Source organism: Mirounga leonina, unplaced genomic scaffold (assembly GCF_011800145.1).
Source record: "Mirounga leonina isolate KUSES-001 unplaced genomic scaffold, KU_Mleo_1.0 Mir_91, whole genome shotgun sequence".
In the NCBI taxonomy this organism is placed as follows: Eukaryota; Metazoa; Chordata; class Mammalia; order Carnivora; family Phocidae; genus Mirounga; species Mirounga leonina.
Genome location: NW_023270839.1, coordinates 30,754,380 through 30,773,316, shown reverse-complemented (window position 1 = coordinate 30,773,316; position 18,937 = coordinate 30,754,380). Strand labels below are relative to the sequence as shown.

General features: G+C 34.3%; 1 protein-coding gene across 2 annotated transcripts in view; it reads right to left on the bottom strand.

Moving 5' to 3' along the window:
* PIGB (phosphatidylinositol glycan anchor biosynthesis class B) overlaps positions 1-18,937 on the bottom strand; it is a 46,307-nt gene that overhangs the window by 17,194 nt on the left and 10,176 nt on the right. For both annotated transcript variants that reach the window (XM_034993862.1, XM_034993861.1), the window contains exons 6-9: positions 9,760-9,900; positions 2,702-2,753; positions 1,392-1,603; positions 708-772 (exon numbers count right to left, since the gene is read on the bottom strand). In XM_034993862.1, coding sequence (XP_034849753.1) covers positions 708-772; positions 1,392-1,603; positions 2,702-2,753; positions 9,760-9,900 — 470 coding nt within the window. The remainder of the gene's footprint in view (positions 1-707; positions 773-1,391; positions 1,604-2,701; positions 2,754-9,759; positions 9,901-18,937) is intronic.

The following is an 18,937-nucleotide window of genomic DNA, read 5'->3' as shown; positions in this document are numbered from 1 at the left end:
AGCTATATACTTATTTCTTCCCTCCCCAGTCCAGTGATTTTTTTTTTAGTGATTAATATTTGAGGGAAGCCAAGTCATTTATTCTGGATTAAACCTGAAGTTAATGAAGTTTCAGTTCATAGTTTTTCGAAACCAACCAAAGTAAAAATTCACATTTTCCAGAGTTGAGTACTATAAGGCTTTGTAGAAGTCACATGTAAAAAAATTACTGCAAAGACCTAGTGGAAAATTGGAGAAAAGGCCAAAAATAAAATCAGAGGTGTGGATCACTTTAAAAATTGCATATGCATTAGAGTGAGTCTTAAAGGGTTAGATGTGTATGAAGAAGCATTAAAAAGTAGTTTCAACAGCTATATACTTTTCATTTGTGGAATGAAGAATTTCATAGTTTAATCATAAACTTAAAATGCTATTCTAAAATAGACATATTTCATTACTTTAGCATGGAAGATTCCTACTAGCCAGAAACACCACCACCCAAAGGTCCTTTGGATATTAAGTCCTTATGTTTTTATATCACATTATAGGACATAGGAAAAAGTATATTTAGGCTGCAAAAGGAATACTGCAGTATTATAACTTGTAATTAAGAAGCATTTCTCATTTAGCTTAGTTGAAAACAAATATTTTAGTGTTTAAGGAAAATTTATTGTCTTAACTATTTCTATATAAATGCAACTTTTTCTATATTAAATAAAAATACTTACCACAAAACACCATACAGAATGGTAAAACTGGATAGATAAACCTGAATTCTTTGTGGCTCAACATGCTATAATAAAAAAAAGATATTAAGAGAATTACATGACAGTTTGAGAAATAAATATATTTAAAAATGAAATATAATAGCAATCTGTTTTTCTAAATACTGAGACTGAATTTCATGCTTCAGGATGCAGTCTCATTATTTTTTAGTTATAAGGTGATGATGTGTTAAAAGTAATCCTAATATTTAATGTCAAAGTGAAATTCTAAAGTACAACTACATTCTAAAAAAGATTTCTATTACCAATCCAATTAAGTCATATTACTCAAATTTGGAATAAAGATACACACTTATTATATATATATATTATATATATTTTTTCATTTAAAAATATAATTTCTCATCCTTCAATACTTAAAATTTTGGTAGTTTTAGTTTTTAAAAGCAAATAAAATTTTTTCAACTTCTTAAAAATTGAATGTAATCCTTGTCAAGCAAACTATACATATCAGAAGTATTCATTCTGAGCATCAGCATAATTATTACCTTTTCTGTCTGCTAAATAATCCCCACTAACAAATCATAAGAGTTAATACATGTCCAGAAGATAAACAGTTTACTTTCTGAAGAATTTAAATTCTTGGTAACATTAAAAAAATAATTATTTGAACAAATAAAATCTTACCTATAAACTAGCAGTGTCCATAGCACAGTTACCAAAAGTATTCGGTACCTCCTTGGGGCCAGAAAGCAGCCATGAATAAAGAAGGGTAAGTGAGTCCCCAGAACAGCTGGAAATCCTTGACTGAAGTACCAGTGCCATGGATGAGAACCATAAAATGTTCCCAGATTCTGAAGCACGTTGAATTTCAAGAAGTTATACTGAACCAGGGTCCACTGGCATAGTTGATGGAAGAAGAAATAGAAATGTATTAGTGCCAAGTATGAATCTTTGGCATTAGGGAATTTGGCAGAATCTTGAATGAAGTCTAAAAACCAAACAGTACTTTATATTAATAATTTTGATTAATAACCACATGAAGTCATTCTTTATTCATTTTAATGTTCTAAGTTCTAATGTGTTCTGTTAATTTGTAAAAAATTAGGTTTCTGTAATTCAAGAAAACATGAATAAATGTTCGTATGTATTTTGACAATGTAAATTTTACAGAGATAAAGAAGATCCTCAAAAATAGGTTTTATATGAGTATGTGTGTTACCCATATTAAAAACTTTAGTACCTTATATATCACACATTAAAATAAAGCTCTGAGAACATTACCTTTTGAATGGTCACACAAAGCAGATAATAACAGCAACAACAGCAGTTAACAGTAAGTGCTCATTTCTGCCATGCACTATTGTAAGCATTTACATAGCTTACAAGCATTATCTCATTTAATCCTTCAACCTTATGAAACAGGTACCACAGTTATTTCCAGTTAAGGAAACTGGCAAGAAAGGTACATAACTTATCCAAGGTCACATAGCTAATAATGAAGGTACTAAGTTTGAAATTCTGGCAATCTGATTCCAGAGCCCCTAAGTGACTTAAAATTGGGGAACTTAAAAACAACCAAAGGCCATTACCAACAGTCATGACATTAAAATGTCAAATCAAATGGCTGAAGAGAGTATTCTGATTAATTTGAAATTCTGAATGATTAACTTGAGGTCAATTAAAATTTAAAAATTTAACCACTGTTACAAACCTGACTAAATTGTACAAACTTGACAAAAATGCCATAAAATGGACTCCTTTTAACTTCAACTATGAATATACAATTCTGTTTTATAGAAAACACAGCAAATTGATGAAAGGCATATGCCAATAGTTTTTTTTAATGTATCCCATAAAATTTTTAAAAAGTGATTTGCCTGCGTTCCCAAATATTCACAGGATTAATAGGTCAGGTTGAGTTTTTAGTGTAATAAATGTTGTGTAATAAATGGTTAGATTAAAAATAGCTGTTAGCTTAATATATTTTTACTTACTTGACCAAAAAAAATACGATCAATTATAAGAGACAAACTCAAATTGACAAATCTGAAAAACAAAACAGAAGGGTGATTAACATTCTGAACTTACTGAAAATCCAATACTGGCATATGGCTTTGCAAATGCTTGGCATCAAAAGTCACTTTAAAAATGACCTACAATTTTGCCAACTGAATATGGATTTACATGTTAAAAGATCTTTCACTGATAGATGCTGTATTTAAGGAAAGTTTCTAAAAGTAATAAACACTGCATTATCTATTGCTGCACAACAAATTACCCTAAACATTGGCAACTTAAAACTATGAACATTTATTACCTCATCATTCTGTGGGTCAGTAATCCAAGTGGAGCTTAGCTGGGTGTCTCTGGGTCAAAGCCCCTCATGAACTGTCAAAATGTTGCCTGGGGCTAGAGTTTCATCTGAAGGCTGACTGGTGCTGGTGGGGAAATCTGCTTCCAAGCTCACTCAACACGACTGTTGGCAGGGCTCAATCTCCCAAATGAGACTTTTTTTTTTTTTTTAAAGATGACCTCCTGACATGGAGACTGGCATCCCCCAGGGTAGGTCAGCAAAGAGAGAGTAAGATGGGCATCTAACATGGATGCCACAGTCCTTTTATTACAGAGCGTTAGCAGCACTTCAAAAAGCTCTTCTATCTTTCCAACCAATCTCCACTCCCTTCCTAAAGGTGACCATTATCCTGACTTCTGATAGGGTAGATGTTTTGCCTTTTACTGAATTAAAAAAAAATGAAATCACACTGTAGTACTCATGTACAGTTTCCTTCAATCATGCTTGTGAGACTTAACCACATTTTTTGTATATTGCAGTAGTTCATTTATAATACTATATTGTATTCCACTGAACTAATATGCCACAGTGTATTTATTCTGTTGATGGACACTGCTTTCCTTTTTTTTTTAAGCTATTAAGAAGAGTGCTATGAACATTCTTTTATGTGCCTTTTGTTTCCCATATATATGTATATACATTTCTGCTGAGTATATACCTAGGATTGAATTACTGGGCCCCAGGGTGTAAGTGCAATCAGCTTTAGTAAATTCTTCTGTTTTCCAAAGTGGTTGTATCAATTTATATTCCCACAGGAATATATAAAGGCTCTATATCCTTTCAGGCATTTGGGTAGATGTATACTAGAATGTCATGGTGGTTTTAATTTACATTTCCTTGGTGACTATGAGGTGACTATCTTTATACTACTTGGCCACTTAAATATCTTTTGAAGTACCTGTTCAGGTCTTTTAATCAATTTTCTATTATCTTTTTCTTACAGATTTGTACAAGTTCTGTATATAATTGATAGATGGTTTTTCTTGGTGTTGTGTTTTGTACTGCAAATATCTTCTGGTCTGTGGCTTGCTTTTTCACTCTTAATGGTGAATCTGATGAAAAGAAGTCTTGACTTTTAATGTATTCAAATGTATTTATCTTTCCTTTAGAGTTAATACTTACTACATTTTATTTAAGAAAGCTTTGCCTGCCTCAAGGTCATGAAGATATTCTATCATATCTTGAAGAAGTGCAACTCTTTTACCTTTACATTAAGATCTATAATTCCCTGGATTTTTATTTATTTTTTTGTTTATGGTGGCAAGTAGGGATCAATATTAATTTTTCTCCCATATGGATATCCAGATAATTATATATTTATTGAAAAGACTATCCTTTCTCTACTATAGTGCCTTATCACTGTTATCATAAATGAGTGACTTGCTGGACTGATGTGTCCCACCAGTCTATTTGTTTTACCTTGCACTGATTCTGAGTTGTTTTAATTACTGTAACTTTGTAGTAAGTCTTAATATCTAGTAGTGTAAGTCATCCAACATTTCTTTCTCTATGATTCTTTTAGATAATATTGGTATTTTGCATTCCACTTAAAAATTTAAAATCAGCTTTATCAGTTCATACACATACACGCCCCGTACTGGGCTTTAATTGGAACTGCACTGAATATACAGATCACAGTTTGGGGAGAGTTGATATCTCTAAAATATTGAATCTTTCATCCATGAACGTGATATACTCTTCCATTTATTTAGGTCTTCATTAGTTTCTTCCAATAATGTTTTATAGCTTCCTGTGTAGAGTTCTTGTATATCTTTCATTATTTTATTCATAGACATCTGATGTTTTTTGTTGCCACCATAAATGGTATTTCTGTTTTCCTTTTAATTTTTTATTTTGACATAATCTCTGACTGAGAAAAGTTGCAAGAATACTATAAAGAATTGCCATAAATCCTTCCCCTAGATTCCCCAAATGTTAACATTTTACCATATTTGCTTTATCTTTTTCTTTCTCTTTAAATTTGTATTTTTTTCTGAACTGTTTAATAAGTTGCAGACATCATTCACCTTTATCCCTATACTTCAGTGGGTATTTCCTAAAAACAAAATTCTCTTACATAAATCACAAATAATCAGAACCATGAAATACTAAATTTTTATGGCTATCTAATTTACACCTTGTTCAGATTCTACCAATTGTCCCAATATCCTTTATACAAAGAAAAAAAAAAACCCTGATTATTTGTTGTGTTCAACTTGTTCTATCTGTGTCTCCTTTAATCTAGAATATTTCCTTAATCTTTCCTTGTCATTCATGACTGGCATCTTTGAAGAATACAGGTCAGTTATTTTCTAGAATGTACCTCAATTTGGGTTTGTCTGATGTTTTTTCATGAATAGATTCAGGTTATGCATTATGGCAGTAATACCATAGAAAAGACAGGGTGTTTTCTCTGCTTTTGATCTGGTGTCTCATGATAGTGATCTGTCCAATTACTGGCAATGTTAACTTTGATCCCTTTTTTTTATTATTATTTATTTTTAAAAGATTTTATTTATTTATTTTTTTAAAGATTTTATTTATTTATTTGAGACAGAGAGAATGAGAGAGACAGAGAGCACATGAGAGGGGGGAGGGTCAGAGGGAGAAGCAGGCTCCCTGCCAAGCAGGGAGCCCGATGCGGGACTCGATCCCAGGACTCCAGGATCATGACCTGAGCCGAAGGCAGTCGCTTAACCAACTGAGCCACCCAGGCGCCCATAAAAGATTTTATTTTTAAGTAATCTCTTTACCCGATGTGGGGTTTGAACCCACAACACTGAGATCGAGAGTTGCATGCTCTGCCAACTGAGCCAGCCAGGCACCCCTTAACTTTTCCACTGTAAATTATTTTATTCTTGTAATTAATAAATATTTTATGGGGAGACACTTTGAGACTATATAAATATCCTGTTATTCCTCAAACTTTTACGCACTAGTTTTAGTATCCAAATGAAATCCGTATTTGTATATTCACCTCGTATTTAGTGAACATGCTGAATTTATTTACTAACCCTAATAGTTTACCTCTAGATTCTTTTGGATTTTCTACATACAATCACATAGTTTTCTTTCTTCCTTTCCAACCATTTGTTTTTCCTGCCTTACTGCACTAGCTAGGACATATACTGTTAAACAGCAGGGGAAATAATGAGCATCCATGTATCTTCTGTGATCACAGGGAAAAGGATTTCAGTGCTTCAATACTTAGTATGATTTTGCTATAACATTTTATAGAAATCTTTGTCGTATTAGTGAAGTCCCCTTCTATTACACATTTTCTAATGGTTGTTCCCTCCTCTCCCATCATGAGTAGGTTTTTAATTTTATCATGTGGCTTTTCTGTGTCTATTAAGATTGTCCTATGAATTTTCTCCTTTATTCTGTTAATGTCATGAATCATACTGATTGATTTTAAAATACTAAGCCTACTTCACATTCCTGAACTAAAACCAATCTTGGTTATGATGTATACTTTTTTTTTTTTTAGAGAGAGAGCGTGTGCGCAAGTAGCGGGGAAGGGAGGGGCAGAGGGAAAGGGAGAGAATCACAAGCAGGCTCCACACCCAGCACGGGGCCGATCTCATGACCCTGAGATCATGACCCAAGCTGAAACCAAGAGTCAGATGCTTAATCAACTGAGCCACCCACCCAGGCACCCCACTCTTTTTTAATATATTGCTAGATTCAATTTGGTAAGATCTGTTTAAGAATTTTGCATTCATAGTCATGAGAGATACTGATTTATAATTGACTTTTCTTGTAACATCCTTGTCAGATTTTGGGATCAAGGGTATGGTATCTTCATTACAAGAGTTGGGAAATGTTATTCTTTTTCTATTCTGTGGAAAAGTTTATGTGGATTGATGTTTCTTCTTCCTTAAACATATGGTAGCATTCACCAGTGAAGCCGTCTGAGCCTGGTGTTTCTTTGTTTAAAGTCCTTAATTACAAATTAACTTTAATATATATAGTACTATTCATATTTACTATCTCCTCTTTTGTCAGTTTTGGTAAGTTGTATTTTTCTAGGAATTTGTCCATTTCATTTAAGTTGTCAAATTTATTAGCAAAAGTTGTCCATAATACCCTCTTCTTTTTTTTTTTTTTAAGATTTTATTTATTTATTTGACAGAGAGAGAGAGCGAGAGAGGGAACACAAGCAGGGGGAGTGGGAGAGGGAGAAGCAGGCTTCCCGCGGAGCAGGGAGCCCGATGCGGGGCTCGATCCCAGGACCCTGGGATCATGACCGGAGCCGAAGGCAGACGCTTAACGACTGAGCCACCCAGGCGCCCCTATAATATCCTCCTCTTATCTTCTTAATGCCTGTAATATCTATAATGATGTCCCGTACTTTGTTTTGTCTTGCTAATTGTTGGTGAAAATGTGGCAGCTGAAAGGCAACTGAATTATGTTTGATTTTACAGAATGAATGACAAAATGATGTCCCAAATTCTCAAAGTCATGTAAAAGGCAAAGAGAAGTAGGTCCATACATATTAGAAACTTTCCTAAGACTAACGCAAGGTTTTTCTCTATATTTAGAGATACTTTTCCTGTCTGGATATGCTACTGTTTTAATTTTTTTTTTTCTTTTCTTTCTTTTTAAATAAATAGCCCTAGGTGCTAGAGGTTTGGTGTTCCAGTCCCAGTTCTGACCCTAACCAGCCCAAAGACCTTAAAGGTATCATTTCCTTCTCTGAGCCTCCAATGCCTCATATGTAAAGTGGGGTGATAGATGAATTTTGTGTTTTTTTTAAAATAAACTCTACCCCCAACATGAAGCTTGAACTCACGACCCTGAGATCAAGTTGCATGCTCTACCAATGAGCCACAGGTGCCTGCAACTGGTTATTTTTAAAGGGTGCTGGGGCCAACTCAGTATACCAACACTTGAGAGTGTAAGACTAATTAGGACTGTGAATCATATTTGTTATGCACTGTACTATTTCAAAGTATTTTCACATACATTATCTCATTTGTTCTTTTGTATATTTCCCTTCAAAATAAACAAGACAAGCATTTTGATTTATATGAATAGGCTCCTTCCCAGGCCTTTATAGCTTGAAGCAGCTGATTCCCTAGGTCTGGCAAACTCATGTTCATTTTTGATATTATTTAAAACATCATCTACTTTATAAACCCCTGCAAGCAGAATTAGGCTTTTTTATTATCTGTTCTGCAACATTTTGTTATATAACTACTTAGAACACTGTATATTGCTGATCAAGAATTACTGTTTTATCTCTCCCCCTCCCCCCCCACCCCGATTTTGACCTCGGGAATAGACACTGCATCTTACTCACTTCTGAATCATCAAATGCTTGAAACAAAGCAGGCTAAATGCTTGTTGAATGAATAAACTATACATTGTATTGCAATGAAAAAAAAGGCTTTTTATCTCCCTGTGTAAAAGCCTACATAATCTGAGCCCTTGCTGTCTCTCTGACCTCATTATCATATTCTCCCAAGTTCACTCTCCTTTAGCCATACCAGTCTCCTTGCTGTTCCTTGAATATGCCAAATACACCTTTATGTCAAGGTCTTTGCACTTGCTGGTCTCTTTGCCTGGAATATTCTTTCCTTATTGTCTCAATTCCTTTAGGTTTTGGCTCCAATGTTACCTTATCATGACAGTCTTCCCTAGTTACCCTATAAAAATTCTATCCTTATCTCTCATTTTTCCCTATAGCATTTATCACTTGACAGATAGATATTACTCCTATGTTTTTAGTTTTCTGTCTTCTCCCACTAGAATATAAACTTCATGAAGGCAGGGACTTTGTTAAGTTGCTGTATCTCCAGCATCTGGAACAGTACCTGGCACATACTAGGATTAAACAAGTATTTGCTGAATGAATAATACATTAAAGATAATGTTAATAAATCTGAGAAATGACATCAGTGGCAACTTGGCAGAAGATGATTTAGCCCTTTTTAATTCCTACCCAAAAATACTCATACAGAGTGAATACTAGTATATTAAAAAGATTACTGTTCTAAGAATCAGAATGCATTCAGCCCTTCAATAAATAACTGTTTTGGATACTCTACTAGATACTTGGGATAAGTATGATCCTAGGAGCTCAAAATTAGAAGACATGGGCTTTTGTTTTGTTTTGGTTTTGTTTTTTTGCACAGGGGCCATGCTAATTTTTGTATTGTCCCAATTTTAGTATATATGCTATTGAATTGAGCACAGAAGACATGGGTTTCAATACCAGTTCCATCACAGCAACCAACCCAGTGACTCTGGCTAACGCATGTTTAATTTCACTGAGCTGTCCTCGCCCACACACCCCTTTCCTTACTACAAACTAAAAATACCTACATTGTCTAGATCCAAGAATTGTGAAAGTCATGAGGTAATATATAAATACACATTATAAATTACAAAGCCTTATACAAATGTAAAAGAATCAAGGATCTCTAAAATGTACTTGAGAAATAGGAAATGAAGTATAGAAAAGTTCTAAGTGAGAAAAGTTCCAAAGATCCCCTTATGCAAATTAAAATAATTGTAGTTAATAATCATAAATATAAAAATACAAAATATAAATTTGGAAATATTGTTTCCTTAGTCTGATAATTCTCATTGACATTAGAAGATATAATAATTGACTATGAGATGTAAAATCTTGTTCACAATCTGTAATTTATAGGTTATGGACCTTAATAGATGGATTGTAGCCATACTTACCCTATAGGTAAAAACTGATGCAGAATAAGATCAAGCTTTTTCTGTTCTTGCCAGAAATGTCTGAAGACCAAAGGTATCCATGGAATGATAGCTGTGGGACGAATTATGAAGGCAAGTGCCACCAGGGACAAGTACTTGACACTATAAGCAAAGAAAATACATTGTCAAGACAACTAGGAAATGAGTGTAGAAGTTATCTACTTTATGCTGTGATATAATTTTTTTTTTTATGAGAGCATTTTCCTTTTGGTATAAATAGCTATGTGAAGTTGGATAAGTTACTTACACTTTTTGACTCAATTTTTCTCCTCCATAAAAAGAGGTAATATCTAAGGTCTTTTTCAGCTCTAATATCCCAATTTTAGTATTTTAAATTCAGAACTTATTCTATGTCTTAATGTTGGTCTTGTTTTGCCAAAAAGGTATACTAACTTTTAGCCATACAACTCTGCCAATTGCTTTCCTGATGGAAAAATTATCAAGTCTCTCCTAAGGAGATAAAAGAAAATCACACAAAACCATTCTCTAGAAAAAAAGAAAAATGCATTTAAGGAAATACTAGGATTACTTAGGCAATGTTGGGCTTCTTAGTACATACAATTTTGTTTTGAAAGTAAGTGCTAATCTTATCCAAATGAAAGATCTATATGTATAATTGATAAAAAGCCTACCATACAAACCTCTAAGATCACGGATAGAAATGTGGATTTTTACTATTAGGACTTCTCTCAATAAATAGCTAAAGAAGACTATTAATTTAATCATGAGGACTACAGACAGTAGATTATCATATGGAAATAGTGTTAGCCCTGCTAAAAATTGAAAGCAAGCAAAATAAAACTTTTTGGTACCATTGTGTATCTATTAACTAATTAGGAGCTATAGAGAAATTTCTAATGTTGGTGAGGATGTAAGAGCAGGGATTTCAAATTCAAATGCTTACAGAGACCACATAAGTAAATGAGTGATGTAGACCGTGGGGAGGCTCTGATATTGTCATGAAGGAATCTTGGTCCAAAATGTTGCTGGGCCTCTCATAAACTAGAAACCCAGATTTTATGTAAGATCTCCCAATTTTAAAACTTTGCCAAGTAGTTTCTTCAAAAAACAAAAACAAAAACCCTTATGCAGGTGAAATAAAACACATTCATAGGTTGGTTTGATTTGCACGCATCCTAATTGCTACTTCTGCTACAGTCAAACTACTGAGAGGACACCCAAGTGTATACTTCCAGTCCTGACCTCACTCCAAGCTTTCAGACTTGGATTCTTACTCTTTTCTGAATATTTCTACATAGACCTCTACTGGCACTCAAAATCAAAGCACCCGAAATGAGCCCAAAACCTTCCCTGAAACCTGTTCAGTGTCTAATATTTAATAGTATCACTCAGTTTCTCAGTCTTAAAATTTGAGAGTCCCTTAAATAGCAGCATCTCACCCCACACATCCACGTTGTTTCCTTCCCATTCCCATCATTTTACATTAAGCCCTGTCACTTGTCTGGAATATTTTCATAGTTGCTGTCTTCTTTTTTTTGTATTGCCCCCCAAATATTCCTTTACTTAATATCATTGTCATTAACAACACTTACTGAGCATTTACTTTGTAAGAGGCCCTGTGCTATACACTTTATATAGGTTCTCATTTAATTCTGAGAGATGTTTTACTGTTACCATTTTACAGAAATCAATGCTTAGATATTCTCAGTCCATTCTTAAAGAAAACTTTCATTTATAACATTTGCATTTTTTTCTTTTTTTTATTCTTATGTTAATCCCCATACATTACATCATTAGTTTTAGATGAAGTGTTCCATGATTCATTGTTTGTGCATAACACCCAGTGCTCCATGCAGAATGTGCCCTCCTCAATAGCCATCACCAGGCTAACCCATCCTCCCACCCCCCTCCCCTCTAGAACCCTCAGTTTGTTTTTCAGAGTCCATCGTCTCTCATGGTTCATCTCCCCCTCCGATTTCCCCCCCTTCATTCTTCCCCTCCTGCTACCTTCTTCTTCTTCTTTTTTTTTTTCTTAACATATATTGCATTATTTGTATAACATTTGCATTTTCAAAGGAGTTTGCAAAATGTCATATATTCTAAAGCCAGGAATAGTCCAGGCCATGCTTATCTGGGGAAGAATGCTTTTACAGCAGTCGCCTGTGCTACGGGACCCCCTCTCCTTGAACCCAGGCAGGCAGTCTTAAGTCTGGCCAGTGTGAAACTATAGGGATAATGACATTTAACAGACCTAATCAGATTTTCTCAAATTGAAGGCGAGATAGAGAAGGCTGGACAGTTAGTAGTGAGGACAAAAATGGAGACTAGCTAAGCCTTAAAATTAGACAAAACAGATTCACAGACTGGGCTATAAAGGTACAACAGAACAGACTTTCCCTCAAAACTGCCATAATTCATTCAATTTCATTTATGGGGCTGAGATTTTCTATAATTTTCTTCCAGGCCTGGCCACAAGCTCTCTCTTTTCCTTATATTTACTTTCAGCCTTATAATAAAGCTCTCATCATATAAGTAAACTTAAGTGAATGCCTATTTTTGCAGTCAGGAGTCTAATGCAGAAATGATCTTATTTGATTTGATTCTCCCAACAACCTTTTTATATAGGAATAATGGATAGTAGCTTCTCAACTCGACCAAATTCTGGCTTTCTCCCTCATTATATCCTAAATACTGGTACTGCAAGAGAATTCTTTCTAAATCAGATTTGATTATGTCATGCTTTCAAAAGCCTTCAATGGTTCCCTTCCACCTACAGAATAAAGTCCAAACTGTGGAGAAGGGCAAAGTCCTATTCCAGCATCATCCCTTATTCTTCCCTTCTCCCATGCTTCTGACCACGTGTGTGGTAGGATGGACAACCTGCCCACAACAAAATGAAGCCCTTTTACAGCTCTGTGTTTTTGCTCATATTGGTGGTTCCATTTGCTTGGTATTTGCTTCCCCAGTTTATATAAGCCCAAATCTGGTCCATATATTTTCTTTAACTTACTTCTTACAACTGAAGTATAGTCGATATATACAGTATTGTTTTTAGTTTCAAGTGTACAATATAGCGACTTGACATTTATATACATTACAAAATGCCCACCACAAAAAGGGCAGTTATCTGTTACCATACAAAGTTATTACAACATTACTGACTATATTCCTAATCCTATACTTTATATCCTCATGACTTACGTATTTTATAAATGGTAGTTCATACTGCATAAACCCCTTCATCTGTTCTCCCCATCCAACCCATCCCTCCTCCCATTTGGCAACCATCAGTTTGTTCCCTGTATTTGTGAGTCTGTTTCTGTTAAGTTTATTCATTTGTTTTGTTTTTTAGATTCCACTTTTAAGTGAAATTGTATGGTATTTATCTTTCTCCATCTGATTTATCTCACTAATACCCTCTAGGTCCATCCATGTTGTTGCAAATGGCAAGATTTCATTCTTTTTATGGCCCAAGTAATAGTCCATTGTGTGTTTGTGTGTGTGTGTGTGTGTGTGTGTGCCAAACCTTCTTTATCTGTTCATCTATTGATGGATACTTAGGTTGCTTCTGTATCTTGCCTATTGTAAATAATGCGCAGTAAACATAGGAGTGCATATTACTGTTTGCATTTTCTTTGGATAAATACCCAGACATGGAATTGCTGGATCATATATATGGTATTTCTTTTTTTTTTTTTTAAAGATTTTATTTATTTATTTGTGAGAGAGAATGAGAGACAGAGAGCACGAGAGGGAGGAGGGTCAGAGGGAGAAGCAGACTCCCTGCTGAGCAGGGAGCCCGATGTGGGACTCGATCCCGGGACTCCAGGATCATGACCTGAGCCGAAGGCAGTCGCTTAACCGACTGAGCCACCCAGGCGCCCCTATATGGTATTTCTATTTTTAATTTTTGAAGATACTTCTGAACTGTTATTCACAGTAGCTGCACAAATTTATATTCCTATCAATAGTGCATGAGGGTTACTTTTTCTCCACATTCAAGCCAACACTTGTTATTTTTTGTCTGTTTGGTAATAGCCATACTGACAGGTGTGAGATGATACCTCATTTTGGTTTTGATTTGCATTTCATTTCCCTGATGATTAGTGATGTTGAGCATGTTTTCATGTGTCTGTTGGCCGTCTGTAGGTCTTCTTTGGAAAAATGTCTACTTAGGTCTTCTGCCCATTTTTTAATTTGATTTTTTAAATTGTATGAATTCTTTATGTATTTTGGACATTAACCCCTTACTGGATATATCATTTGCAGATATCTTCTCCCATTCAGTAGTTTGCCTTTACATTTTGTTGATGGTTTTCTTTGCTGTGCTGTTCATATAGTCCTAACAGTTTATTTTTGCTTTTGTTGCCTTTGCCTGGGGAGATAGATCTAAAAAAATGTTGCTAAAACTGATATCCAAGAGTTTACCACTTGTTTTAGGAGTTTTATGGTTTCAGGTCTTACATTTAGGTCTTTATTTTAAGTTTATTTTTTGTATATGGGTTAATAAAGTAGTCGAGTTTAGTCTTTTCCATGTAACTATCCAGTTTACCCAACACCATTTATTAGAAAGACTGTCTTTTCCCCATTGTATATTCTTGCCTAGCTTTGTCATAGGTTAATTAACCATAGAAGTGTGGGTTTAGGGGTCCCTGGGTGGCTCAGTTAAGTATCTGCCTTCAGCTCAGGTCATGATCTCAGGGTTCTGGGATTGAGCCCCACATGTGGCTCCCTGCTCAGTGGGGAGTCCACTTCTCCCCCATCTGTCCCTCCTGGTCATGCTCACTCTTTCTCAAATAAATAAATAAAATCTTTTTTAAAAAAAGAAGTGTGGATTTATTTTTGGGCTCTCTATTGTTCCACTGATCTATGTGTTTATTTTAGTGCCAGTACCATACTTTTTTGATTACTATAGTTTTGTAGTATAATTTGAAATCTGGGAGTGTGATACTTCCTGCTTTGTTCTTTTTTAAGATTGTTTTGGCTATTCAGATTTGTTTGTTTGTTTGTTTGTTTGTTTTTGTGGTTCCATACAAATTTTAGGATTATTTGTTTTACTTCTGAGAAAAATGCTATTGGTACATTAAGAAAGATTGCATTGAATCTGTATAATGCTTTGGGTAATATGGACATTTTAACAATATTAATTTTCCAATCCATGAATATGGTATATCTTTCCATTTACTTGTGTCATCTTCAATTTCTTTCATGAACATCTTATAGTTTTTAAGAGTACAGGTCTTTCACTTCTTGTGTTAAATTTATTCCTAAGTATTTTTTTAAATGCAATTATAAGTGGGTTAGTTTTCCTAATTTCTCTGGCTGCTAGTTAGTGTATAGAAACACAACAGATTTCTGTATATTAATTTTGTATCCTGTAACTTTACTGAATTTATTCTTAGTTTTTTTGGTGGAGTCTTTACAGTTTTCAATATGTAGTATGTTAGCTGCAGTAGTGAGTTTTACCTCTTGCTTACCAATTTAGATGCTTTTTTTTCATCTGATTACTGTGGCTAGGACTTTCAGTACTATGTGGAATAATAGTGGTGAGAGTGGGCATCCTTGTCTTGTTCCTGACCTTAGATGAAAAGCTTCAAGCTTTTCACCATTGAGTATGGTTATTAGCTGTGGGTTTGTCATATTATGGCCTTTATTTTGTTGAGGTATATTCCCTCTGTATCCACTTTGTTGAAAGTTTTATCATAAATGGATGTTGAATTTTGTCAAATGCTTTTTCTGCATCTATTGAGATGATCATATGATTTTTAACCTTCATTTTGTTGTGGTATATCATGTTGATTTTCACATAATGATCCTTAAATCTCTGAAATAAATTCCATTTTATTGTGATCAGTGATACCTTTAATGTATTGCTGAATTCAGTTTGCTAATACTTTGTTGAAGATTTTTGAATCTATGTTCATTAGAAGTACTGGCCTGTAATTTTGTTGTTGTTCTTTTTTTTTTTTTTTTGTAGTGTCTTTGTCTGGTTTTGTTATCAGGGTAATGCTGACCTCATAATGAATGAATTTAGAAGAGTTCCTTCCTCTTTAATTGTCTGGAATTTTAGAGAAGGATAGGTATTAACTCCTCTTTAAAAGTTTTATAGAATTCATCTGTGATGCCATCTGATCTTGGACTTTTGTTTGTTGGGAGTTTTTCAACTATTGATTCAATTTCATTACTAGTGATCAGTCTGTTCAAATTTTCTGTTTCTTCCTGATTCAGTCTTGAAAGATTATGTTTCTAAATTTATCCATTTCTTCTAGGTTGTCCTGTTTGCTGGCATATATTATTTTTTTGTAGTAGTCTCTTATAATCTTTTGTATTTCTATGGTGTTGGCTGTAACTTCTCCTGTTTCATTTCTGATTTAAGTCCTTTTTTCCTTGATGAGTCTGGCTAAAGATTTTATTTTTTTATTTTTTATTTTTTTAAAGATTTTATTTATTTGACAGAGAAAACACAGCTAGAGAGGGAACACAAGCAGGGGGAATGGGAGAGGGAGAAACAGGCTTCTCGCGGAGCAGGGAGCCCAATGAAGGGCTTGATCCCGGGACCCCGGGATCATGACCTGAGCCGAAGGCAGACGCTTAACGACTGAGCCACCCAGGCGCCCCAAGGCTAAAGGTTTTAAACATTGTTTATCTTTTTAAAGAATCAGCTGTTAGTTTCACTGATCTATTTTTTGTCTCTATTTATTTCCACTGTGATCTTTCTTATTTTTCCTAGTAACTGGTTTTCTTTGTTCTTTTTCACTAAATTTAGATTAGGTTAGATTGTTTGAGATTTTTATTATTTCTTGAGGTAGGCCTCTTTTGTTATAAACTTCCTTCTTAGAACTGCTTCTTTTGCATCCTAAAGATTTTGGAATGTTGTGTTTCCATTTTCATTTGTCTCATGGTATTTTTTGATTCCCTCTTTGATTTCTTTGTTGACCTATTGCTTGTTTAGTAGCATGTTTTTGGCCTTCACTTTTTTCCAGTTTTTTTTTTTTTTTAATTGTAAATGATTTCTTCTAGTGTCACACTGTTGTCAGAAAAGATGCTTGGTAAGATTTCAGTCTTCTTAAAATTATTGAGACTTTTTGGCCTAACGTGATCTATTCTAGAGAATGTTCCATGTGCATGTCAAAAAAAAAAAAAAATGTGCGTTCTGCTGTTTGGGGATGAAATATTCTATTCTAAAAAAAAGAAATTTTTACATGCCTTAAAATTTGTCAATAAATCTCCTTCATGTCAAGTAATTTTTAAAATTTAAAAATATTCTGTTAAGCCAATCTGATTTAATGTGTCATTAAAGCTACTGTTTCCTTATTTTCTGTCTGGATGATCTATCCATTGTTGTAAGTGGGGCATTAAAGTCTCCTTCTACTACTGTATTTCTCCTTTTAGGTCTGTTAATATTTGCTCTATATATTTAGGTGCTGCTATGTTGGAAACAAATATTTACAGTTGTTATATCCTCTTGTTGGACTGATCCCTTTATCATTATATAATGCCCTTCTTTGTCTCTTGTTATAGTCTTTGTGTTAAAGTCTATTTTTGTCTAAGCATTAACCACCCTAGTTTTTTCTTCACTTCCATTTGCATGGAATATCTACATTCATCCCTTCACATTCAGTATGTGTCTTTTGGTCTGAAGTCTCTTGTATGCAGCATACAGATGGATTTTTTTTTTTTAATCCATCCATTCATTTCATGTCTTTTGGTTGGAGCATTTAGTTCATTTACATTTAATGTAATTATTCATATGTATGTTCATATTTATTGTCATTTTGTTAACTGTTTTCTATTTGTTTTTGTAGCTCTCTGGTTCTTTTCCTCTTGCTCTCTTCTCTTGTGATTTCATGACTTTCATAGTGTTATGCTTGAGTTCCTTTTTATTTTTTGTGTATCTGTTATTGGTTTTTAATGCCATGAGGTTCATTCTAAAAGCACAGTACATTACCCTCTCCATGATTATGTATTTGATATCATATTGTACATATTTTTATTTTGTCTCTTAACTAATTATTACAGATATAGTTGATTTTACTAATTTTGTCTTTTAATTTTTATACTAGCTTTAAGTGGTTTATCTACTACTTTTACTGTATTTTGCTTTTGCCAGTGGAATTTTTCTTTCATAATTTTCTTATTAAAATTTTCTGCAGGGCGCCTGGGTGGCTCAGTTGGTTAAGCGACTGCCTTCGGCTCAGGTCATGATCCTGGAGTCCCGGGATTGAGTCCCGCATCAGGCTCCCTGCTCAGCAGGGAGTCTGCTTCTCCCTCTGACCCTCCCCCCCTCTCATGTGCTCTCTCTCTCTAATAAATAAATAAAATCTTAAAAAAAAAATTTTTCTGCTTAGAGGATTTCTTTTCACATTTTTTAAAGACTGGTAGAGTAATAATGAACTCCTTTAAACTTTTGTTTGGACAACTTTTTATCTCTCCTTTAATTCTTGCTGGGTAGAGCATTCTTGGCTGTAGGTTTTTTCATTTTAGCACTTTGAATATATCATGCCAGTCTCTTCTGGCCTGCAAAGTTTCTGCTGAAAAATCAGCTCACAGTTGTATGGGTGTTTTGTTGTATATAACTAGTTGCTTTTCTATTGCTGTTTTTAAGATTCTCTCTTTATCTTTACTCTTTGGCATCCTAATTATTATGTGTCTTATTTTGGACCTCCTTTGGTTCATCTTGTTTGGGGCTCTCTTGTGCTTCCTGGACCTGTATGTCCGTTTCCTTCCCTAGGTCAGGGAAGTTTTCAGCTATTTTCTCTTCAAATAAGTTTTCTACCCCTTTCTCTCTCTTCTTCTGGGACCCCTATAATGCGAATGTTAGTCTGCTTAATGTTGTTATAGAGGTCCCTTACCATATCCTCATTTTTAAAAATTCCTTTCCATTTGCTCTTCTGTTTGGATGATTTCCTCTACCCTGTCTTCCAGATTGCTGTTCTGCATCCTCTAATCTGCTGTTAATTCCTTCTAATGTATTTTTCATTTCAGTTATATTCTTCAGCTCAGACTCGTTCTTTTTTATATTTTCTATCTCCTTAAGTTTTCACTGAGTTCATCCACTCTTCTTCTAAGTTCAGTGAGCATGTTTATGACCATTACTTTGAATTCTTTATCAGGTAGATTGCTTGTCTCCATTTTGTTTAGTTCTTTTTCTGAGGTTTTGTTTTGTTCTCATTTAAAA